This window comes from Melozone crissalis, unplaced genomic scaffold, assembly GCF_028551555.1.
Source record: "Melozone crissalis strain CALT ecotype California unplaced genomic scaffold, PUWL_Pcris_2 ptg000007l_1, whole genome shotgun sequence".
Lineage (NCBI taxonomy): Eukaryota > Metazoa > Chordata > Aves > Passeriformes > Passerellidae > Melozone > Melozone crissalis.
The window spans coordinates 7,304,936-7,328,863 of record NW_026535785.1 but is presented as its reverse complement, the minus strand read 5'-3'; the positions used below and the strand labels follow the sequence as shown (position 1 = coordinate 7,328,863).

Here is a 23,928-nt window from a genome sequence, read left to right as displayed (position 1 = left end):
TCCCTTGTCTCTTCCCTAATATCTGAGGGCATATCTACAGCAGGAGTCTGCAATAAACCATGTCCTTGATATTCCTTCTCGTAAAGAGCCTGCCGAGTGCCAAACCCCAGGATTTGGGGAAGAAGCCCAAGGATGTGTAAGCAATGTACACTATGGAAATGAGCTGGCAAGCTCAGCTCTCCAAACATCTCAGCCTGTGCCAAGGGAGTGGAGCACCCACCACGGGGATCCTGGTGTTCATCCCTCACGTACCTCTCTGCCTGCTGGGAATGGCAGGCCCTGTTGTGCTGGCCCTCCTGCCTGTGGTGGGCAGGTGTTCTGTAGGGCTGTGGCTGCTGGACAGGCCGTGGGACAGGACAGCATAACCCCATATGCCCCATCAGGATGCTGTACTGGTTTTTTTCACTGCTTGGCAGTTCCTGAAGGCCTGTCAGAGCTCCTTGCAATGAGGCAGCTTGAGCTGGGCCAGACCACATGGAGCTTGCACATGGGCTGGCAGGGTTCCCTCCCCAAAGACATGGCTGGTGCCAAACTGGATGTTTCCATTTGTCCCCGTTTCCTTTGTGGCAGGAGCCCTTGGTGCCTGACAGGGGGGTGGATGATGGTTGGGCTGAGGCAGGAGAACAGTGAAGGAAGCTGCTTTCCCCACCCCTGACTGTGGGCTGGAGGATTGTTTTTCAGTCCCACAAAGTCAGTGTGGGTATATTCGGGGTCCTGCCATCTCCCTGTGGCTTCAAGCCTGGTTTGGCCACTGTCCCTTGTTTACTCATTCCAAGACTCTGCTGGGATCTGGCACCATACAGTGCTTTGGGGAAAAACTGGGCAGCTGAACAAGCAAGGGCATGGATGGTGCACCAAAAGCATTGATGTCTCTTTTGTTCTGGGGTTCCTGCAGGACAGTCCCCAGTATCCAATAACACTGCCGTATGTACACCAGGAGCAGCCCCAGCAAGTCTTCCTCTCCTTGTTTATCTCATTAGCCTTCATATTTTTTCCTTCCTCAAGCTCTCTCTGGGTGAATTATTTCCCAGAACACTCTTATGTCCCATGTTGTTGACTTTACCATAAGTGAAGTGCAGGTTACCTGGACTGCATGTTGAAATGTGCCCTGTCAGAACTGAACACCTTACTTGCAGCAGCATGTCCAGTGAACCAGAGCACACAGGACAGTCTCTACCAGGTCTGGGATGACAACCAGTCCTGCTGAAGGTCAGGAGTGAAGGTGCACGATCCTTGCTGGTACAAGTGGAAGAAAGCACTGACCCAACCAGAAGGAGCAGTGTCCCATCAGCACCTGCATACCCTGTGGCTGTGTGGTGATGTGGTGCCCAGAGCTGAACTGCCTGTATCATTACAGGAGGGCCTCAGGCAGCTCCGGGGGCTTTTTCCTGCTTCTCAGGATGTTGTGCAAGATGGTGCCTCACTGGTGCTCAGGGAAAGTGTGGTCATTGCCTTGCCACAGCTTGTGAGTCTCTTGCAGCTTGAGCCCTTGCCTTATGTTTGCTTTCTGAGGGAAATTCTTCAGCTTCAGTTCTCACTGCTGAGGATTGTTGGGGCAAGGTGGGTTGAGAAATGGTAGGGTTTCCCATTTCTTGGGATTTCTTAGGGCTCTGTTCCACAAGCAATTCCTTCAGTGGTGTTCTCTGTTTCCCTTGGATCTTCTCCCTCAAAGGACCCCTGACCATCAGCCTCTGCTGATTCTTGTTCCTCAGTTGTCTGTCTCTTTTTTTGCTGCACTCAAGGAGCTGCTGCTTCTGACTTCTGCTAGGAGTGGGCAGAATATTGCCCAGCCCCTCTCCATCTGTGTTTACATCTCCAGGAATGGGTTACCTGTGCTTCTGGATGGACCTGCCCCCACAGTGGGTTCTCCTGTGCTCTCCTCTCAGCCACTTTGTTCTTTGTGGCTTGGAAAACAAAGCCTTTGGCAAGTGAAGGAGGTGCCTGCCCTTCCTGGGGGAGGGCCAGCTGGCCTGCATTTGATTATGGCAGTGCCTCCTCATCCCTCCCCATTGTCCTTGCTGCTGTAGGAATGCCAGCCTTTTCTCGCTCCATCCCGTGAGCAAGTGTTGCTGCTCTGGGGCCCGAAGAGGGGCCGGGGCCCTTCCCATCGCTCTCCTCTCTCACATCTCCATGCACCTTTCCCTGCAAGTCTCAGTCGCCCCATCCCGGCTCCGGCAGCAGACGGACACGGCAAACCCTCCTGTAAGTACCGAGTGCCGGCTGACGTGTGAGCTGTGCTGGTGTTGTTTGAAACAATGTAGAGAAGGCTTTTCACTCCTTGCTTGTGCGTGTCTGTGCGTCCAGGGTGAATCAGAGCGCTTTGTGTGCGGCTTTTGTGCGCTCAGACAGAGCCCCCTGGGCTGTGGGCATTTTTGCCTGGTCCCTCTGAATCCCAGGGCTGTGCTGTCTGTAGCAGAGCAGACTTTCTCTTTATTACAAGTCCCTCTTTCTCTTTATTAGAAGTTATTGCATGATCATTTCAGTGGGCATAGTTTCCCTGCAGCTAGAAGTTGCTGCCTGGGCTGAGTGCTGCAGACAGGCTGGATGTTTGTGCAGGGCAGGTGGTACCTCTCAGCCCCCAGGACTTCTGTCAAATGTTGTGGACAGCACAGGAAGGGGCTGCTCTCCTGGTCTGTTCCAAGGTTTGCTGGGTTCCTGCCCCCCAGGTGACTGAGAACTGCTGGCACAGCACTCCCAGCTTTTAGAGATGGATCTGATCTTAGATTTGTCAGCAGATATCCAGAGTATGCTAAATAAGTTGCCTTCCACAAATGTTATCTCTGACTTCTCCCCAAAAGTTTCAGAACAGAGACCTGCTGATACGTAGTTTACTGCTGTGTTTCATTTCAGATTGTGTACCAGATACAATTTTGCAGATGATCTTTTAGAGGGAAAAAAGTCCCTTCCAGGTGATAAATTATTGATGTTTTTTTTTTCTTAGCCTTTGGTGAAAAAAGGAGGGTTGTGAATGCTGATCTGTGGGAAGCTGGAAAGGATCCTGGTGTCTGCAACCTGAAAATGTGATTTTTTTGTAGCAGGCTGTTTGGCACAGTTTGAGAAGTATTTAACTGAAAGGGTGCTATGATTCCCTGCTCTGGGAATGTGCTTGGAGAAACACAGAGTAGAACTCAGCACCAAAGTGGAAAAAAAGACATTTGGTGTATCCTTACTGTAGCTTACTGTAAACAGAGACATAGGTCCCTGTTCCATGATTTTGCCAGCAGTTCTGCTCAGGTCAGAACATGGTTTTACCCCACAGCAGCTTGGAGCAAATGAGATTTTGCTGTGGTTTGTAAAAAAGTCCCTGGGACTTAACATGCACTGTTCTCTCTACACCTCTGTGCAGAGATTGTCTTTGCTTTTCTGCATAACATTCCCAAATAACAGTTTTGATCTTGTTACTGATGCAAGTTCTCAGGATGATGAAAGGAGATCCAAAAGGCATGGGAGAGGAATAGTTACTGTGGTGTTTTAGGGGAAGCCACTGTTGTCTGGCTTTAGCATTGTCTGCCAGCAGCTGTCTCATCTCTCTTTCTCTCTCCTTCCTCAGTTATGCCTGTAAAGTCGTGCCCCTAGACAGACATCTAGTCTGATTTGTTCTCCTATTTCAGGGGTGTCCTTTTTCATGCACAGCCTGAAGCAGTTGGGGGAATGAGCCTCAAGGAAAATCGATCCTCTGGCAGAGTTCATGCAAGGTTAATGCGTGAAATTTCTCCCCTCTCCTTCCTGCCAGGTTTTTGCTGGAGAAATCTTCCTGTAAGGTTAAAAAGAGTCTAGTGTTTACTTTCCTATCAAAGTGTATTCATGCATTAGAAAGTTTCTGCTTTGCCTTGGAGATAGCCCTCTTGTGCAAACAAGAAGCCCTGAACACTTAAATCTGATCTGTTACAGATCAGATTTTTCTGGCTTGCAAAATTAGTGATTTGGAAACTGTTCTGTCTTATAAATTCTTCAGTAAATCACTACTAGCTCTGCTGGGGCTAGGGTTATTTTCTGCTATGTTTCACCAAAAACTGTATGGTCAAATGGGCAGTACAGCAGTAGCCCTGGCAAGCTCTGTGGCAGGAGGTAAAAGCTAAATAGTTAGCACCAGCACTCAGTGCTCCTTTCTGGTTGCACAACATAGGTGTGAGACTCATTTGTCCCTCAGTGTTACACGGCAGCAGCAGTGAATTAATTAGGTTTTTGTCATGTGCTAAATCCAAGCACAATTTGCAGTTGAAGGTGAGAGGTTCTTGGGTTAAGACGCTTTTGAGCACCTGTTCCAGCACCTCAGGCAGTGCTTTAGTGCAGAATGAGCTCTGTGATGTGTTTGTGACATGTGCAGAGAGGCAAAGCCTTGATTCATGTGGGGTCCTTCTGCCTCCTGCTGTGCTGGCCCAATTCCCCTCGATGGAGGACGCAGCAGGAACAGTCTGAGGGAGACAGCCAGCGTGTGGCACGTGTTGGGATGTGGGGTATGTGCCCTTCAGGTGCCTTCCCTGACCCAAGGAGTGCCAGCATGTTCTGCCACTGCATGTATGCAGGGAGTAATGCCTGACATGCTGAAACCACCTTCAGCCTTGATTGTCAGAGCACCTCTGTGTAAAAATTCCTCTGTATCCTATTGCCATGAGCATAAATTGACAGTTAGCTGTAGACTTGGGCCTCTGTCAGGTGTGTTCAAATCTCCTGCAGGGTCACCACACTGGGAGCCAGTCAGTCGTGGTAGGGAAACAACATTTCCACCCAGCAGGTTTAGGGATTTCTCAGCTCACACTGGAACTGAGGTGCAAGGGGAATGTGTGTTCCTAAAGTGTGAGATCTGATGCCAGCAGAGATCTCCCTTCAGCTGGGCCCAGCCTTGTGCATGTGTGCAGTGCAAAGTTTGGGTACTTTTTTCCCCTCTAATCTTGGGATAGAAGGTGCACAGGATGACAGATTTTCTGAATTTCTGTGTGCTGGCATCCATCTGGATGCTAGGATCCTCCTGGAGACTGGAATTCCCTTTAGTCATGGGAGTTAAATAGATCTGTTCAAGCAATCTGGTCATGAAGCTCCCCTCAGTGTACAGATGGAACTGAAGCTCACAATGGCTCAATCTGCATATCAAAGCCCTGGACATATGGACAGGGCTCTCCCAAGCACCGGCTGCTCTGCAGGGCCTTGCACCCTCCAAGTACATCTTGGTGTGCTCTTAAACAAGGAGCTGTTTCCAGCATTGTCATTGCCCCTGCAGAGGAGAGAGCCAGTGAACGTGCTGGGTGTCTAGATCCAGTTTCAGATCCACATCTCCCAGGGCACAAGCACCCAAAGTGCAGTGCAGAGAGATCCCAACTCATCATGCTATAGTTAAGCAGAGTTTGTCTCAGCATGTCACAGGGGAAAGGATGTGAAATGAAGACTACAGAGAAAGCACCCCATTTCTCCATGCAGGCCCAAGGGCATACTGGAGGTTTTGCAATCCCCAGCATGGAGCATGAGGAACCTCATTAGAAGGGAGCCAGGGCAGAGGGGAGTCACCCACCACAGTCCAGTCTGTCCACACTTGCCTGTGGGGTGCTATTACAGTGGGGCATTTGAGCAGCGTGATGGTGTGACTGTTGGGACAGATGTAAAAGCAAAGCATGCAAAAACCTTTGGAGGTGACATTAGTCTCTGAAAGGGTAATTTGTTGCTGTTGTGCAAGTTGCCAGCTCCAGCTTTGGTGACTCACACATGTGCTGTAGCTTGATCTTGGGCTTGGCTGGTAGCATGGGGCTCTTGGCTCATTGGTGAACAAAGCTGCTGGAAAAATGGGCAGTGCCTCAAATGTGAAGAGGCTGGTTTGAAGCAAAGGCAAACATTGAAGTTTCTGGTTTTACTGGGAGCAGACTTGGCCCCTGATCCTCTGAGCTTGGGAGCTTTTAAATGTTGAGGAAAAATCTCTATAGTGAGACAGAAAAATAGGGGGAGAATAATCAGTGCAGAATCTACCCAAAGCTACAGTCATGAGAAACTCTGGAGCTTTGAGGAAAGCAGATCTGCCACTTGCTGCCCAGCTACCTAGGGAGTAATTTTATACATACATACACGAGTAAATATACACATGCATGTCAAACACATGTACGTGTGTGGCTGTACACAGATTTATGGTGAAACTGGCACAGGCTGCTCTTGTGGAATCTCAGAATTGCTCTGAAGCAGGGGTTATTGTAGCTGCTCATGATTCACCAGGTGAGTCACCCTGTTTCTAATTGACCCCCTGGGTGCTGCCTGGCAGTGGCAGCAGTGAGAGAAGAGCAGGGTGAGCACTGGTCCTGCACGACAGCTCCAGCACACAGAGCCACATTTGCCCTTTGGGTCCTCGTGCTGTCGTCAAGAGAGCAGAAATCATGTGCAATCTTATTTTAGCCAATTATATTTGCCTGTAATTAGGCTCTCCTGGACTTGTCATGCCTGGCTGCCCAGAGGGCAAATTGAGGGATTTTTGAGCTCTGTTCAAGAGAGCTGCTGCAAAAGGATGGCCAAGCACGTTGCTCTAATGAGCAGCCTTTGATGGTACATGGACTGTGGCATGCCCAGACCAACCCTGACAGGTGCTGCTTCCCTGACCCCTTGTTGTTCTTTCCTGCCCAGCTGTGGGGTCTCTGCTTGTTCTCCTTTCTTATGCTTAAATCCAAGGAGTTTCTAGTTTGTGCTCATCTCTCATCCTTTGCCCTCCCACAGTGTTTGTACAGCAGCTGGCACTTGGTAACTGGCAGAAATGCAAATACAGGATTTAAAGTTTATTTTCTTTAGCAGCTAGTTTTAGGCAAACTAAAGATTTCAGTGGTCTGTTCTCCCTTGGAGGAGGGGAGGCTGTTTGAGCTACACAACAGCTCAGAAATAGTTTAGCTCTTCATTTCAAGAGCTTGAGTCTTTTTCTTAGTCTTTAAAGCTGAGCTTTTACCAGCTGCATCTCCTGTAGGACACAGTTTTGATTAGTTTGGTTTGTGCTGCTAATGAATCACAGACAGGGCTGCAAAGGCAGTTTGGAGAAGTTGACTGCTACAGAAGGATAGGAGAGTAACAGCAAACCTCTGCATAGAGAAGGGATTGCTTCTAACTTGGTGGCTTTGCTGAAATGCTTGTGGCTCTGAAATTACATGGTTTCTTGTGTGTGAGTGGAGCTGCCTGCTCATGGAGCTGCAGATCTTGGTAGAAGTGAGCAGGGGCTTGGGCTCTTAGAGATGTGGAAAAAGCATCACAATGTCTGGGAGGGATCAATGTTTGCTCCGTAGCTCTTATATGTTGGGTGGTGGTTTACTTTGCATTTTGGTTGAATTTGGGTTCAGATGGAATGCTTTCTCTTCCTGCTTTTTGCACTGTGAAGGGGTATCTGGCTTGTGCCCAGTCAGGGTGTTCTCTGCACACTTCAGTAGTTCTCGTGTGAAGCATGGTCCCTTCCCCCTCTGCCTTGTCTCTGGTTACCAGGCCCCCCAATCTGGTATTCAGGCTAGCAGCATTTGCTTGTGAATAATCAGAGCTGAAATGATGCACTGAAGCAGGGCCCTGCCTCAGTCTGGCTGTAGGGGATAAGGTACAGCTCAGAGCTGGGCACAGCCAGGGTATGGACTCCCTGTGGACACGTGGGAAGGTAGGATGAAGTCTGTTTTTAACCAACAGATAGACTTGCCAAGGGAACATCTGCAGATCCTGAAGTCTTGCTCTTTCCCTGCTCCTTTCTTCACGGGTGCTGTTAGTACTGGTAGGTGGCAGCCTGAGGAAAGCCTAAGGCAGATCCAAGTGTATGGTGAGCTGACCACTTTCTGCTGAAGCTGCTTGGTCTCTGAGTTAGTCTTGTCACCATTTGCCAGCTGACAGTTCTTGTGGTAAGTAAGGTAAGCCTGGGTAATCTTGCTCTCAGTATATTTTGATGTGAAATAGCTTTTTAATCATGGTCCTTCTGAACTGTCAGCATAATAAAGCAGTCTCCAGCCATGGGTCCCTGCTACCACTGTGCATGCAGCAGCCTGTGACAAGGGACATACCAGTGCTGTGAGCAGGAGTCACTTCTCAAATCAATCTAAAGCCATGTTGGATTTCAGAGGGAATAAGCCCAAATAAACATCAGCAATGGCAGTAGCATTTTCTTGCAATTGAGCTGCATTTACTTTGGAGTGGTGTTCTGGTGAGTCCCTGTCACACTTTACCCCTGTGCTGGGAGTGCTGCAATCTGTGTCTGAGCTGCACTTGGGTCAGTACCAAGGCTGTGGGTGGCCAGCAGGGCAGCTGCAGGACTCAGTGCCTGTGTGACACCCTGCATAGGTTGGGAAGTGCTTTGTTTAGTTCACAGCAGTACCTGTGATGCTTTTAATTTTTCTGGCTGCACCAGTTTTGCCTCTTTTGCTGCAAGCTAACCTCATTTTGCTCTTAAAGCTCACAGCTGAAGTTAAGGGCATTTAAAAAGAGTACAGTGGTAGTGAGAGGAGGTCTGGTTAATGGAGGGCTGTGTAGTTGTTTCTTTCTACAGAGACCTACAGTCAGTTGTGTCTCACTGAGAAACAGCAGAGTGGAGCCCAGCCTGGGTGCAGGAGCTGCACCAAGCTGGATCAGGGCTTGTTTATGTCAGTTCCTTTTCTGCTGCCCTTGGCAGTGTTCTCAGCTGCTGTGCTGCTTCCCCCTCTCTGAGCTGTAGAGAGCAAGGCAGATGGGGGCTTCCAGTCCTGGGACATCAGCACAGAAGAGTGAGAAACTTGGTCTGTCTTGTTTGCTGGCCTTCAGTCATTATACCCACAAGCATGATTCCATTCCTGCCTATATTGTTGCTCTCACCAGGGCCATCTTGACTGTCTCAAGATGCACTGTGCAGGCACTTGAGATTCCAAAGGAAACCTTCTCACAGCAGAGAGAAGGTTTTTCTGCATTTTTCTTCTGCAGAAAATTGATCTGCCCACTTCTGCCTATTCAGACATTCAGTTTGCTATTTGTAAAGGAATTATAGGTACTGTCATCATCTCCCCACAGGAAAGGATGAAGGAGGTTTGGACAAAGGCAGGCCCCTGAAATTGCCCCTTCTGGCATATATGTGAGATGCACAGTGCCTGCTCCTTCTTTTGGCTGCCCAGAAGGTGTCTTAGAGGTCACTTAACCTTGAGTATGCAAGGAATCTGATAGGTTTGTGATAGGTTTGGGTTGGGGAGGTGTAGTTTCTGAGTAGTGGCTCAGGTGAGGATCCAGGACCCCTGGAAGGCTTTCAGTACTGGCAGTGTGCCCTGAGCCAGGGCTGAGCAACTTCTCTGGGCCTGTGTTTGCAGATGGAACTTACGTGGTGCCAAACCCAACAGACTCCAGGAGCTCCTCAATGTGCTGCAAGCCTTGTCCATGGTGAAATGACCAGAAGACCAGCAGAGGATGATGGGTTTGAGGGTTGCACCATAATCCAGTGAAGTCCCTGGCTTTTCCTTTCAGCGTGGCAGCTCCCTGAGAGCCCTGAGCAGCCTGGCAGGGCCAACCTGTTGCTGATGCTGTTGCAGGATAGGTCAGTTAGGCGTATGCAGGAAGCACATTTGTCTTTAATCCTGTAATTGAGAGGTTCAGTAACAACTTGCCTGTAAAGATCAAAAGCTGAGGTACAGGCTCTTTCCTGCCTGGTTCCAGACATGGTTGGGGTGGTTTCAGCTTTCCTGTGCACAGGTGCCTCCTTTTATCTGAGCAGCTCTTGCAGCTCTGCAGGGAAGCTGTGGAGCTGCCTGCTCCCCAAAAGCCCCTCATCCAGAGGGCTGTATCCTGGCTTGGCTGAGTGTTGTTTGCAGCCTTACTGGGGAACAGGTGACAGCAATACCCCTGCCTGCAGGAGAATGGGGGCACACTTGGTCCCTGGAGAGGATTGCCATTTATGTGCAAAAAGGGGCAGTTGAAGCAGATGATGTGACTGGAGAAAGCCTTGGTGGTCACTTAGCTTGTTACCAAGCAAAGCTGCAGGATGTGGAGGCTGCTCCATTCTGCAGGGAACAAAGCTGAGCTATTTGCTGGCCTGTGACAGGCACTGGTGATGGAAGGAAATGCCATCAAGATTGAGAGTCATTTCTGCTCAGCCCTGGTGTCCTTGCCAAGAACAGACAGAGACCAAATGAAGATGAGAGGTTGTTGGGACTGCTGTCCTGTGTGCTTTGCAGCCCTGATCCCTCCTCACAGTAGTCACATGCAGATCTGAAGAATTTCTAGGAAATAAAAGAAGTCTCTTTTCTCTGTCTCGTATCTGTGCATGGAAATTAGTAGATAAGGCCTTCACGGGGCATCTGCCTTCCTGACTGGTTCCTGTAGAGTCCAGGCAGGCCTACTGGATGTCCCTCTCCTGAACATTGCTCTCAGCACCCTCTTTGACAGCCCCGTGTGTCTTTTGAGTTCAGCTTTTCCCATCAAGCAAATGGCAGCCAGCATGCAGCCTTCAGTGGGGATCACCCATTGACCTGCACAGCCAGAGAGGTGAGATGTGCCCTTTCTTCGAAAGATGGGATGGCCAGCCCTTGCTCTGGGCAGAGCTGGAAGGGGCTGGTGTTGGTTTATGTCCAGCTGGAGGCGGCAGCTCAAAACCCCACAGCAGAATAGGCCATCTGTCACTGCTGTGCAGATCTGCTGCCTTGGGGATTCACTTTGCCTTGAAATGCTTCCACCTCCAGGAAATAGAAAAACCTCTGCATCAAGGACAAATGCAGATTCCCACCAAAATCTGACATGTCCTCTGCCTCTGCACACCCCTCCTGGCTGCCAGCAGTGGGCAAGTCTGGAGCATAAAGCCTGGATAAGAGGGAGGCAGGTCAGGGGCCTGTTGCTGCTCTAGGCAGGGTGATGGGAGGAAAGGGGGCTGCTGCTCTCTGGATTGTTCCATGCTGCAGTTGGGTGGAGCTGAGGAGCATTTTCCCTGAGCAGCTGCTGGTGCTTCTGAAGCAGCTCCTTGCTCTGCATGAGTAATGGGGCTGGCTGCACGCACACATGCAGCTGCAGCTCAAAAGAGAATGTGGATGGCTGTGGGAGCTGCTGTGGAATCTGGCCCTAGAGTGACTCTGCTCAGGCTGCAGGCTGGGCTGGCATTCAGCTCTCCTACAAACAGCAGTGTTTGGCTGTCAAAGCCATCCCCATCAGGGACTGAGCATCATGTGAATGAAATACCTTCTGCCCTGCCTGTCTGTGCCACCAGCAGAGAGTGAGCCTGGCACCTGATAGGTTTGACCACCATGTCCCTGTTAGGGATGCAATGTCTGCTTGTATAAAGCTTGGCTAGATTTTCTTGATGTCTAAAGCTGCATAAAAGTAAGTGATTTAAGCTGAGTGAAGGTTGCTACAGTGAGGCTGCTCAGGAAATGGAAAATGGAAAAACCAATCACTTTGTTCCTGGCACTCATTATGAATGTTGTTTCTCTGCAGGTACACAGGGCCTGACAGGTCAAGTGGTAGAGATGGTCTGGCTCACTTCTGGGCATCCAGTGGTGTTTCTGCAAATCCACTGATGTTGAGCAGTTGGCAGAAGATGCCAGGCAGCCCTGTCCAGGGTGTTTTCCCCACCTTGTGTATCTGATTTCAACAAATAACCCTGTGTGTTCACTGATGACCATTAAAATTCTCTAGCCAGGCCTACAGCAGCTGGTCACATCTTATTTACTCTATCATTAAATCTTACCATCTCTGCTTTATAGAGAAAATGGTGGCCTAAGTCAGATGTTTGTCTTTCTTCTGCTTTTGATTGATGACAGGTCTTGGTGCTAAGCCCCGTTCTTTCCATGGTGATAATACACTCACTGTTCCTTTGTATGTGTCCCACTGGACCACATTTTGTCCCACTTCTCTTGGTTGACTGATGCAGCAGAACTGTTTTAGCAAGGCCAGCATATGCACCACTGCTAGAGTTAAGCCCCATGAAGCTGCTTCCAGCATTCCTGGAGTATTAGAAATAAACTGCTGAGCTCAGTATTTGACTAACGAGCACAAGCATGTAGTGCAGTGGCAAGCAGAGCCAGGCAGGCACAGCACACCACACAAGCTGCCAGCAGACACAGAAAATGCACAAGCTGCACGGTGCCAGATTCTTCCTTGCTGCAAGGATGGGTCAGAGCATTTGGGGTGATCCACAGAGCCAGCTCTGCCTTCTGTGTGCTGTCAGCTCCAGGAAAACAGTGTAGGGAGCAGCAGTCCCATTGCCTGCAGCTTACTGGTGCCCTTTGACCTTATCCTGTTTGACAGTGGTGAAAGTGTCTGGGCAAAAGAGGAGAGAGAGTTCCAGGTTTTATACTGAGCAGGCCCACACTGAGGTGTGAATTCCTGCAGTCTTAGCAGCAGCTTTCCCTGGCCCCCCCTGCCCGGAGAGGACAAACATGCCCAGCAGTGTGGGCACCAGCTCGCAGGGACCTGGTGGGGAGGTGGGGCTGTGACAGAGCAGCCAGCACAGCTGAAGCCCTCTGCATAAGGGGCTGTTTGTTTTGCTGAATTGTTAAGCCCCATTGACAATAGCAGCCCCCCCCACTCTCTACACTCAAGGAACTGTGGTGGCCAGACACTGATCCTTTCTCTTATCTTCAGGCACTGAATTAGGGTTGTTCTTCACCGAGTCCCTCTGACTGGCTGTTGCTTTTTGTTCTCGCTCTGCAGGCGTACGAGTGGGCCTTGGAAGGGATGCGACACCTTGCCTGTATCAGCATGGAGGACTGCAGCTCTCCTGAGCACTGTGCAGATGTCATCAAGTGCCTGGAGAGTTACAAGGGGCAGCACCCGGACATCAGTGCTGCCCGGTTCCAGGAGATGAAGGAGCTGGCCTGTGAGCTGAAGAGTGACAAGGGGCTCAAGCAGTGGAAATTTGCATGGTCTAAATGCCAGGAGACCAAGCTGGTTTTTGAAAAGAAACTGGAAGCAGCCTTGAGAACAAGGAAGTCTCTGCTGTCAGACCGCAACCCAGCTGTGGGGGAGCAGCCCCACGCTGGCAGTGAGAGTGGCACTCTGTCCCACCGGAGGCACTCTGAGGGGGCCACCTCCAGGTCCCACTGGGACAGGACTCCGAGCACATCTCATGGCTACAGCAGAAGCAACAGCTGTCTGGAGTGGACTAGGGAGAAAGCTCCCTCGCCCTCCCTGAGCTGCCCTGGAGATGTCGATGCTGGGGAAGTTTTTGTCTGCCCAGCTCCTCTCAGCCCTGGTCCTCACTCCAGCAGAATTTCTTTCGCCAGCAGGGCTTGTAAGTCTTCAATGCTGCCTGAAGAAAAGCCAAACCTGGAGAGCATTTTAGAAGCCCCAGAGGTGAGGCAGTCTTCTACATCCACTCCAGTCCCTGGGAAGCTGCCTCCCAGGAAGGTGCTCCGGAAGGCCCAAAGCTTTGACCTGCCTTATGGTGAGAGCCTGTGGGCCAGCTGCCAGAGGAGCGAGCCGGCCCGGTACGGCAACACCGGCGTCTTCATCAAGGGGCTGGAGGTGAGCAGCACTGAGCTGGTGGACAGGACATTCGCTCTGAGGCAGCCAGCTGTGAGCAGCTGGGCTGCAGACTGCCTGCTGGAGGGACAGAGGGGCTGCCTCTCCGGGGCAGAAGCCAAGAGCTGGGGCAGGTAAGTGTCTGTGACATTTGGTGTTCCCTTTCTCAGGGTGGTGAAAAGGCAGCCAGCAGAGATTAGAGGAGTTCTGTAGTGCTGGTTACAGGACAGATGGAGATGTAGCTCCAGCTTCCCTGCGTGTGTGTGTGTATGTGATGCTGAGCAAGCCCACAGGGATGTCCCCACATAATCTGGCACCTGCCTAGGTGGGGCAACAGAGAAATGGGATTTGTGGCTCTTCCCTCACAGTGTGATTCCTCTAGGAGGAGAAAGTTCAGTTCCCAGATAGGAGAGGGAGTCTCTGAACATTGCTTCCATTGGAGAATGAGGGATTACAGAAGCAGTATTCAGTGACCTAATGAAGCCAGGAGTACAGGTGCAGTGGGAGAGCAGAAGCTCAGGGCATTGTCCCCCACACTTTTGGGAGTGCTGTACCCAGACTGGTAGGGAGGCACATCCAGCACCTTGTGACAGCAGCTTCACAGGTGAGAGGGTGTTTGTATTTGTGCTTTGGGGCTGAAATCTCTGGGTGTCCAACAGCTGGCATTTGTGCTGCTTTCCTTCTCTATCCTTGACAATCTCAACTTTGTTGTTGTCCTACAATGTGTGCCTATGCTTTGGAGAGCCCAGGGATATGAGCTGTTCTTGACAAATGGTCTCCAGGAATGTCTTTCAGTTGCTCTCACTGGAAAAAATTAAAATATAAGTAAAAAATTAATGGCAGAGAAAAGAGTGCTGGATGCTGGGGGGCCGTGTCGAGTGAAATGGCTGGGGACAGTGAAATCTTCTGGAAGGGGGCTCCAGTATCCCTGGGATAGCCAGAAAAGCTCATGGCAGGGAATGTGTGCCAGCAGATAGCAAGGTGACCACTTTGCTTCTCAAGGGAGCAGTGCAGCAGGCCTCTCATGTCTGGGTGCTGAGACATTTCCATTGCTCTGTTCTCTGAACAGCCAGAGGAGTTGAATCGAGGAAAGGCTGAAATGCAGGGGAGGGACACGTTGGAGTTATGCTTGGTGCTACACTGCCTCACAGTGGAATCCTCGAGTACCTAAGAGGCATCCTTTGAGATATGTGAGAGCAACCTGTGCTAGGAACTGCTGTTCACTGATGGAAGTGCTAGGACACTTCAGTTTTACTCTCTCACTTTTACTAGGACAAGCCCAACAGCACCTAATTCTAGAGCTATTGTTCTCCCAGGGTTAACATTGCTTCCCATAGTCTCTAGTCATAAGGCCAACTCCTCACAGAAGTCAGTGTGACTGCTGCTGTCACTGTTGTTTCAGGAGAGCAGCCATCTGCAGAGCAGCCCACTGTGTCCAGAGCAGGGGCTGGGTGAGCCCAGGGGTGTGTGTCCTGCTGAGTTTGGGTCAGGATCACAGCCAGCCTTGGGCACTCCCTTCCTGAGTCCTTAGAATCATGGAATATCCCAAGCTGAAAGGGAGACCCAAAAAGATAATTGATCCAACTTCTGACTGCATTGGATTACTCCACGAATCACACCATGTACTAGAGAGCCTTGTCTAAATGCTTCTTAGCTCTGACAGGCTTGATGCCATGACCACTTCTCAGGGGAGCCTGTTCTAGTGCCTTAGCACCCTCTCTCTGGGTGAAGGACCCTTTCCTTATAGCTTCAGCCTAAACCTCCCCTGACACAGCTTCATGCTGTCCCTTGAGTCCTGTCAGGGCTCAGGGTCAGAGCAATCATGGGCGGTTGTGTATCTGAGCTTGGTCTGTGCTGAGGATCATCTCATTTCCATGCTGGGTGTCAGAGAGAGCTTCTGTAGCACTAGTGCAGTGCTTTGCAGGCACTCTGGGTCCCTTCAGGGCTGGGTGTTCCCTGTTGCAGCAAACTGCGGCACATCATCGATGAGATGGTGACCACGGAGCGGGAGTACGTGCGGTCGCTCCGCTACATCATCGACAGCTACTTCCCCGAGATGGAGCGCCTGGACCTGCCCCAGGACCTGCGAGGGAAGCGCAGCGTCATCTTTGGAAACCTGGAGAAACTCTATGACTTCCATAGCCAGTACTTCCTTCGAGAGCTTGAGAGCTGCTGCAACCACCCACTGAGGGTCAGCCACTGCTTCCTGCGACACGTAAGGCATCAGCACCTTGCCCCTGGGGTCGGGCTCTTCCAGACATGAGTTTGGTTTCTGTGCCTTTCATGTTGTGCTTTGCTACCAAGAGACACTGCTAGAGGAACAGAATGTCTGCTCCTTAAAGCCCATCTATTTCTCCAGGGACACCCCTAACATGTTTTCTGTCTGTGGTGTCAGAGGTAATGACTAGAGTGAGCAGAAAGGTACAGACCAACTCTGAGAGAAAACAGCTGCTGGGCAGAAGCGCAGGGACACAGGTCTTAAGGTCAGCTGCCCCATGCATTTGCTGCTACATGCTGTGAATTGTACCAGGTGACTATTGGGGTATGGAAGAAACTAGGGATAGCAGAACAATGAATCAAAAAGTCCTAGCTGCTCTGAGAGTAGGAAGACAAGAACATTCCCTGGCTCTTAGTGAGCTTGAAATAAAGTTATTTCTGCTATCAGAGGAGGCTCTGGTGCAGCCTAGGAGAGGCAGAAGTACTAGAGTAACCTACCAGGGTTGTGTCTGTCACTGTGTCCTGGGTGCATGGGTCTCACTGGAGGATGGATCTCTTCTGCAGAAAGACCAGTTTGGAATGTATGCACTGTATAGCAAGAACAAGCCAAAGTCAGACTTGCTGCTGGCCAGCCATGGGAATAACTTCTTCAAGGTGAGTTCCACTGCCTGTATCAGGATTGCTCAGTGTGTTTGGTCACTGATCTGTTTAAGTAAAGCCAACTTACCTGCCTAAGGCAGGCTCAGTGCTGCCTCTGCTTCCCTGACACAACTCTCTGCACAGCTGTATGGAAGGGACAGGGCAGAAGTGCAGAGAGGGCTTGAGAAAGGAGCCCAGCACACAGCAGCATTGCTCCTGTGGCCTTGCATTTCCCTAAGAGTACTCATTTTCCCTGAGTACCCCAGTCAAGAGGTGTCAGTGCTTGCCTGGGGGCATGGGGTTCTCCTTGGGGAGGCTGCTGCCTTCACTGTGCTGCATTTCTCAGTTCAAGCAGGTGCAGCTGGGGGATAAGATGGACCTGGCCTCCTACCTGCTGAAACCCATCCAGCGGATGAGCAAATATGCCCTGCTCCTGAAGGACCTGATCAAGGAGTGCAGCGAGGCACAGGAGCAGGAGCTGGGCTATCTCCGTGCTGCTGAGGAGATGGTGAAGTTTCAGCTCCGGCATGGGAATGACCTGCTGGCCATGGATGCCATCCGTGACTGTGACGTACGTTCCAGAGTCTTCCCTGCCCAGGGGAGCAGAGCCACCCTTATTCCCCTTCTCTAGACCTGGGGTCTTTGGATTGTATGGTGAGCCTCCCCTCAGGTTCTCCCAGTGATCAGAGTGGTGTCTGCCAGTACAGGCCTGGAGGCCTCCTTGATTTCCTGGGTGCTGCTACCTGAGCTGGGTGAACTGCTTGTCATAAACATGCTCCCAGATGCTTACCAGTGATGGGTCCAGCTCTCCCCTGAGCTTGGAGTCAGTTGTTTCACCTGATGTGGTTCCCAGCAATGCCATGCAGCCTGACTTGAACTTCAAGAGCCCTCTTAAGATGTCAGGTAGCTGCCACTTCTTCACCACCTGGGCTACAGCCATATGGGACCATGTTTTCCAAGTCCAGGTCTAGGGCTGCCTGGGTCATGCTGGTGGAGTCTTACAAGGATGTCCTCTCATGTCCAGGTAAACCTGAAGGAGCAGGGGCAGCTGGTGCGGCAGGACGAGTTCACCATCTGGCTGGGCCGCAGGAAGTACCAGCGACACATCTTCCTCTTTGAGGACCTCATCCTCTTCAGCAAGCCCAAGAGGATCGATGGTGGCTTTGATGTGTATATCTACAAGCACTCCTTCAAGGTAAGGGCAGCCCTGCAGCTCCCTCTTGTGTGGGAGCTGTCCATGGCTGGTTTCCCCATGGCACATGCCTCTGAAATGGGAAGCAGGAGTGCCTTCAGCAGAAGAGCTGCTCCCACCACTTCTAAGCCTCCTCCAAAACAAGCAGTCAAATCGGAAGGGAATAAATACTTCACTCATTAATGCTTAGGCCCTCTGTGCTGTGGGATGTGGGGCCAGCATTTTCTGAAGGTCGTGGAGTATGGGGGAAAGGCAGTGTGTATGTGGCAGGGAAGTGGTGGTAATTCTGGATGGAGTACTAGGAATTGGCTGAGCTGTCTGTGCTCAGCCATGTCCAGGACATACCTGCTGCTTTCCAGACCCTGAGGCTCCTTCCTCTTAGGTCTGCCAAACTGGGGATAGCTCTAGCACAATGTTCAAGCAGCTTACTCCTTCTGCTCGTGGTGCAGTCTGGTTTATGCTTTGCTTTTCCTCTTCCTCCCAGACTGCAGACATTGGTCTGACTGAGAACTGTGGAGACAGCGGCCTGCGCTTTGAGATCTGGTTCCGAAGGCGGAAGTCCAGTGACACCTACATCCTCCAGGCCAGCTCAGCTGAGACTAAGCAGGCCTGGACCAGTGACATTGCCAAAATCCTGTGGCAGCAGGCAGCCCGCAATAAAGGTGTGATTCCTTCCTGGAATTCCTTCTGTGCCGCAAAAGGTGCGGGAGCCCTGTTCAGCTCGTGCTGTCCTGAGTAGGTTTGGATCCTGTTACCAGGCAGCTCTGTGCAGCAAGCAGCTGTGTGCCAGCATGCAGCCTCAGGAGCATGTGCTGGGCTTGGCTGGGCATGTCCCTTCCCTGCCCCTCATCCCCAGGGAATTCGACTGGTCCAAGCTCTGTTTGACTGTAGACACCCACCTGTTCTCCATGAGAGAAACAGAAGATCCACGCTCAGGGTTCCCTGCCTTGTGAGCACAGGCTGTGCCCCTGAAAGACTTATTGGTCTCCTCAGTGATGTGGGCCACTACTGGAGCTCACTGCTGAGTGATGCTGACCAAGTCCCTCCTGTCCCCCACAGGCTTCCCGCTTGGCAGGACTCTCGTAGGTGGCATGGCGCTGAGCTACTTGGCCAGAGCAGGGCATGATTGCTTGTTCCTGGAGACTCCACAGTGCTGGGGAGGGCAGCAAGGGGAGAGGAGATCTAATCTCAGCAGTTCAGGAGCAGCCCAGCCCACAAGTGCTCTAACCTGTGGCTGAATAATGCCTGTGGGAAGGGTTAGGTTGGGTCAACCTCACAATGTGGCTGTGGGTCTCTTCCTCTCCAGAAATCCGTATGCAGGAGATGGTCTCCATGGGTGTGGGTAACAAGCCCTTCCTGGATATCAAACCCAGTGAGGCAGCTATTAATGACCGTGCTATCGATTACATCATGAAAGGCAGAGGTAGGTGCCAGCTGTGCCTTTCCCCTTGATCCTTGTGAGTGAGGCAGGACTGGTTCTCAGGGGTTTTTTTGTATGTTTTCTGGCAGGTGCCAGGACCAGAGCCTCAATTGCAGTGTCTCTGTTTGACCATTCCAACCCCTTCAAGAGGACACAGACGCAGCTCTCCACCGGCAGCACCCCCACTGCCTATTCCCCTTCCTCCTCCTCCTCCCTGCTGGGGCCCCTCAACCTCCACATGTACTTGGACCAGGCTCTGCTGCCAGGGGTCCTGGCCCCCAGGCGTCCCTTTGACATTGGCACTTGCATTGAGGAAGATGAGCTGGAGCACGAGACGAGCAGCCAGCCCTCAATGAGTAAGTACAGCCCCACTGCTCTGCAGCACCTGGGGTGTGTGGGCTCATCCCTGCTCTTTGTTCTGTGCTGTGTGGTCAGACCAGGCTTGCTGGGATCATGGCAGTCCCTGTCTCCTACCCAGACCAGGGCATGAGGGCCCTGCCCTTCTATGCCAGCTCTGTCTCAGGTTCCATGACAGGAGTTAGCTCAAATAGAGGGCTTATAAAGCACCTGCTGAGCTGCAGCCATAGCCATGACAGGCTTGGTGCTGTGCACTGATACTGCTGTGGTCTTGGGGATTTGTGTCCCTGCCCCTCTGGTATGAAGTGCTCTGTCCTTTGCCCTCACCATCCTGGCCCCATCACCCTTTGTCTATCCCTTGTGTTAACTTCATTGGCCAGCCCATACCAATCACCAGCACCATTATAGCCCTTCTTCCTTGTGTTGGTTTGTTGTCTGTGGCCTTCAAGAGGCCCAGACAGGAGTGTGGCTGATCTGTGGGATTGTGTAGCCAATGCCCTGCAGACAGGTACATTATCAAGCTTATGTGGCATGGGTTATATGCAACCCAAAGTTATCTGTGATCTGTTAGTGATCTGTGGTTATCAGAGTGACCTTCCTCTCTTTCCCCAGCAACAGAGAGCTCAGAGTCATCGCACTGCATGTCAGCCACGGGCTCCAGCGGCTCCGACAGTGGCTGTGTCTCCAACATCCCACAAGAAAGCTTCTGTGAAGACATGGGCTCGCCCCCTTACATGCCCGTAGGCCCACAGCACAGCTCTGCCATGGAGGGCAGACCCAGGTTCACAAACAGCCAGTACATTTCTGCAGTAAGTGCAAGCAGCCAAAACACTCTCTTGACTTTGCCTGCTCCTGTACCTGCCTCCCCAGTTCAAGCCACTGCTTCTCACAGGGGGACTGAAGATGCTGCTTTTGGGCTTGGGGTGACTGTGGGGAAGTGACACTTCCTCTTGCAGAGACTTGGCCCCTCTGGGGCAGATGAGAGCCTCTGGTGCAGGAGCCACCCCTGCAGTGGCCGGGATCCCTGAGGAGATGAGCTGGAAAGGACCTGCAGTGCTGGAGGCTGCACAAGGAGATGTTGCACAAACAGGAGCTATAATGCTACCATGGGCTGGGGTACATATATAACCTCCTGGAGTGGCTGGAGCTCTGCTGCACCTGCTGCCAAGCTCCTTTCCTGGGAGGTCTGGGCGTTTTTTGGGGAATGATGAGAGGGAGTATAGTGGGAGCCTGTTGCTCTGAGATGTTGGTGTGTTCCTGAGAGTTCTCAGCTGCTTCCGTTCCCACTAGATCCTGTCCTGATGCTGTTGTCCTCTAACCCCCCTACTAACACTGGCTTCTCTCTTCTGCAGAAAGCAGGCCAGGTCACCATAAGTCCCTCAAGAATAGTGTGAGCCCCTCGGCCCCGCCTCAGGAAGTGGAGTTGTTGTAAGTAGCCCCTGCAGGGGATTTTCCAGCAGTTCTGAGTGCTGGTCAGGTTTGTCAGTAGCTCTGAGTCAGGGGAATCTCACCTCAGCTCCTGTGTGAGTTTTCCCCATGCATTCCTGACTGGTGTCTGAGGCTCTGATTCATTACAGAGGAGCAGCTCCCATGGAGCCACACTCTGAACAGCTGGTCTGATGCTTTCTGCCTTGCAGAAGCAAAATAAACAAAATCATGTTCAGGTTGACCACCTCCTGAGTGTTCAGATGAGCTGCTTTCCTCTGAATGCTGCCACCTGTCTAACCACTAATCTATTTCTTGTGGCTGTTTGCCAAAATCCTGCTCTTAGTCCCTCTGAACTGCCTTGGGGAATCACAGTATTCTCCCCAAGGCAGATTTATCCCACAGTTTCCTTTGAACCTCCAAAGGAAATGGTACTTTGCCAGGCAAAGGAACCTGCTAGGTTATGGTCAGGATGTCCTGAGGTAGCTGCCAGAGGTTGCTTCAGTATTTAGGGATTCTGGGAGGATGCCTTGTCTGTAAGGAAGTCACTGTTGGTCCAAAGAGGGTGAACTCTCACAGGACTTGCAGCCAAGCAGGGCTCCTGCTCGTGGCTGGCAGCCCTTGATATTGTCACTCAAACCAGCCTGCTCTTGTCTCAGCCTTTTCCTCTCTGTCCTTGGGGCTGAGCCTCCCTTCTCACAGGGAGCTGAGGGGTATGGGAGAGGCAGGATTAGGGCTTGAATGGTCAAGGCACAGGGTGGTGAATGGTCATAGGTTTGGCACTGTGGGGTGTGCCCATGGCACAGAACCAGCTGTACAGAACCAGCCAAGGTTCAGATTTAAGATCCTGAGCCCCTGGTGGAGGGTCACAGGTGAGACTTTTGAAGTGGCCACAGAAGCAGTAGGGACAGCAGCACAAAACCTTTGGGCGAGTCCTGAGGCACAGAGGGAAGAGCTGTACTTCTCCTGCAAGGAGAATATTCTTTCCCCACCACAATTTACCTCTGACAAACAGTGGATTTCAAGTGTTTTGTGAGGTCACTGCTGGCCAGGACAGAGGGACCTGTGGGATCCTGCCACGTCCCGGGAGTGCAGCTGGTCTAACCCATTGCACGGTGCTGTGTTCCAGGTTTGATTGCCATTTCAAACTCACTGAAGACCCCAGGCCTCTGACCAGCAGAAGGACACAGTCTTCATCCTTGAAGATATTTTTTGCCCATTATCAGGCTCTTTCAAACAGCCCAAAACTTGACCTCTGCCTGAGGCGAAGTCCCAGGATGGCTTCTGTCAACTAAATGTAATAGCTTTGGTGTTGGATGGGACCTTGGGCATTTAGAACTCGTTAGCCCTATATTTATAAGTAATAAGTAACATAGCAGTTTGGGAAAAAAAAAAGTATTATTTTTAAAGCTATGAGTTGTACAGATTTTTATTACAAGTGACTCTGTTACTATTTGTCGTGTAAGCTGCACATTTTATAAAGTTTTTGGAAGGGCATGAAGAGAAATTGAGGTATTTAAAAAAAGTAGTCTAACTTTCTGTTTCAGGGTTATAGTGACCCGAAGCTCAAGATTTAACGTCCTTCCTTATGTTCTAAATATGTCTATCGTAGCAATAATTTATTTCCTTGGCTTAATACTTCCATTCTAATAAAAGCAATTTCATTGTTATGAATTGTTTCTTCAGATGGTTCTTCCAGTGCCTTGGTGCTGAGCTAATCTCTCTCATAACCATCTGTCAGCTCTGCCACTCTGCCTGTGCCACCTCTGCTCTGACTGCCAGCTCCCCCTGTAAATGCTCAGTGCATTCACCAGAGAAGGGGAAGATGCCCAGGCAGAGACTCCCCTGGTGCCAGTGGGAGGCTGACCCAGAGAGAGCAGCCAGCAGAGGTGTCAGTAGGAAAGGAATAGGGAGCTGTGTCTGGTGGAGCTCAGGAGGCACCAAAATTCCTGGCTCTAATTTTAGCCACTTGCCCCCATAGCTGCTGTCCCAGTGCAAGTTCCTCTCTTGCCCTGCTGGCTCATGTTCCAGTGGCTTAGTTCAGGCTCCATTGTGCTTTGTCCTGGCTGTGCCCCTGGTTTTGGACTGACAGGGACTGGCTCCTTGCTTCCTCTCTGACTCAGCCCCTCTGCTGGTACTTCAGTCCCACTGTTGTGGCTTGTTTGAGGAGCTTTGGATGTGCTGGCATTCGAGACCAACAGGTTTTGAGTGTAATGGCTTGATCATAATGCTGAACCTTAAGTGGATGTTGTTTAAGTAACACAGCATAACTGGAGGACAGACGAGCCCTGTGTTCCAAGGTGGCTTTTTCATGAGTAACATCCAAGGTCACTGTGTGGCTGTGACACCCTCCTTCTGTTCTTGGACAAAATGAAAATTAGCATTTCTGGAAACAGTGGTTACTTGGCTGCCAAGTTCCTGTTTACTCCTGGTTTGTGCAGGGCTGTAAATCAGCTCCTGCAGGTGTGGGAGAAGTGCTACATTTGGCCTGAGGAAGAGGATGGAGTAGTAATTTATTTAACTGCAATTTTCTTCCCTTGGCAGACATGGGTGTTACACCCCACAGCCACCCTGGAAACAGTGTTCCTTCAAGTTTGGAAATTCCTGTACTGTATGTAAAACACTTGTTTATTTTTAATAAGCTGGATGTTTTTAAACCTTGTTCTTTTCTCAGACAGCAAGGAAAATACATTTGACACCTTTGTACAAAATAGCGTGGGAAACAGTTATACAGGGAATATTTTACAAGTTACTATTTTGAGATAATTGCTGGGTTAATGCAAAGTTTCTGGACTGTCAAGACAACAATAGCTCATGTCACAAGAGGGAGAGAAGTTACTAATGCAACAAGAGGAACATGAAACGTCTGGAATTTCTCAGTTTCAAAGGTTTCTAAATTGCTGGACAAACCTTTAGTATTGTTTACCTGACACTCTTTCTTCAGGGTTTGATTGATTTGTCTAATAAAGGTTATTTTCTTTATATGAATCTTACTTGCATTGTGTCATGATTTCAGCATGGGAATCTGGGCTGCAGAAGGAGACAGGAGCCCTGAGAGGAGCAGTTGTCCCTGGGGTGTTTAAATATCCCCTCAGAGTACTGGGGACAGACTGAATAACATTTCTGTGACCAAACCTAACCCAGCAGGTGATTGGGGTGAGGCTGATAGTGCCTGTCATTTTAAACACTGAAAAGTACACAAAAAAAAATTTCCTCCTATTCCATATTACTCAAACAATGAGAAAAAAAATATTTGGTTTTATTGGCATAAGTAGAAATATTT

At 50.7% G+C, this 23,928-nt stretch overlaps 1 protein-coding gene across 2 annotated transcripts in view; it reads left to right on the top strand.

Moving 5' to 3' along the window:
• PLEKHG4 (pleckstrin homology and RhoGEF domain containing G4) overlaps positions 1-23,608 on the top strand; it is an 85,345-nt gene extending 61,737 nt beyond the window's left edge. The window contains exons 14-24 of one of the 2 annotated variants that reach the window (XM_054269520.1): positions 12,586-13,529; positions 15,361-15,610; positions 16,177-16,266; positions 16,598-16,822; positions 17,276-17,446; positions 17,928-18,105; positions 18,750-18,866; positions 18,953-19,219; positions 19,833-20,029; positions 20,573-20,648; positions 21,775-23,608. In XM_054269520.1, coding sequence (XP_054125495.1) covers positions 12,586-13,529; positions 15,361-15,610; positions 16,177-16,266; positions 16,598-16,822; positions 17,276-17,446; positions 17,928-18,105; positions 18,750-18,866; positions 18,953-19,219; positions 19,833-20,029; positions 20,573-20,614 — 2,481 coding nt within the window. In that variant the 3' untranslated portion in view covers positions 20,615-20,648; positions 21,775-23,608. Of the gene's footprint in view, positions 1-12,585; positions 13,530-15,360; positions 15,611-16,176; positions 16,267-16,597; positions 16,823-17,275; positions 17,447-17,927; positions 18,106-18,749; positions 18,867-18,952; positions 19,220-19,832; positions 20,326-20,572; positions 20,649-21,774 lie in introns of those variants that run through there. The other variant, XM_054269518.1, reaches the window with a different exon arrangement.
• Positions 23,609-23,928: the final 320 nt, after the last annotated feature.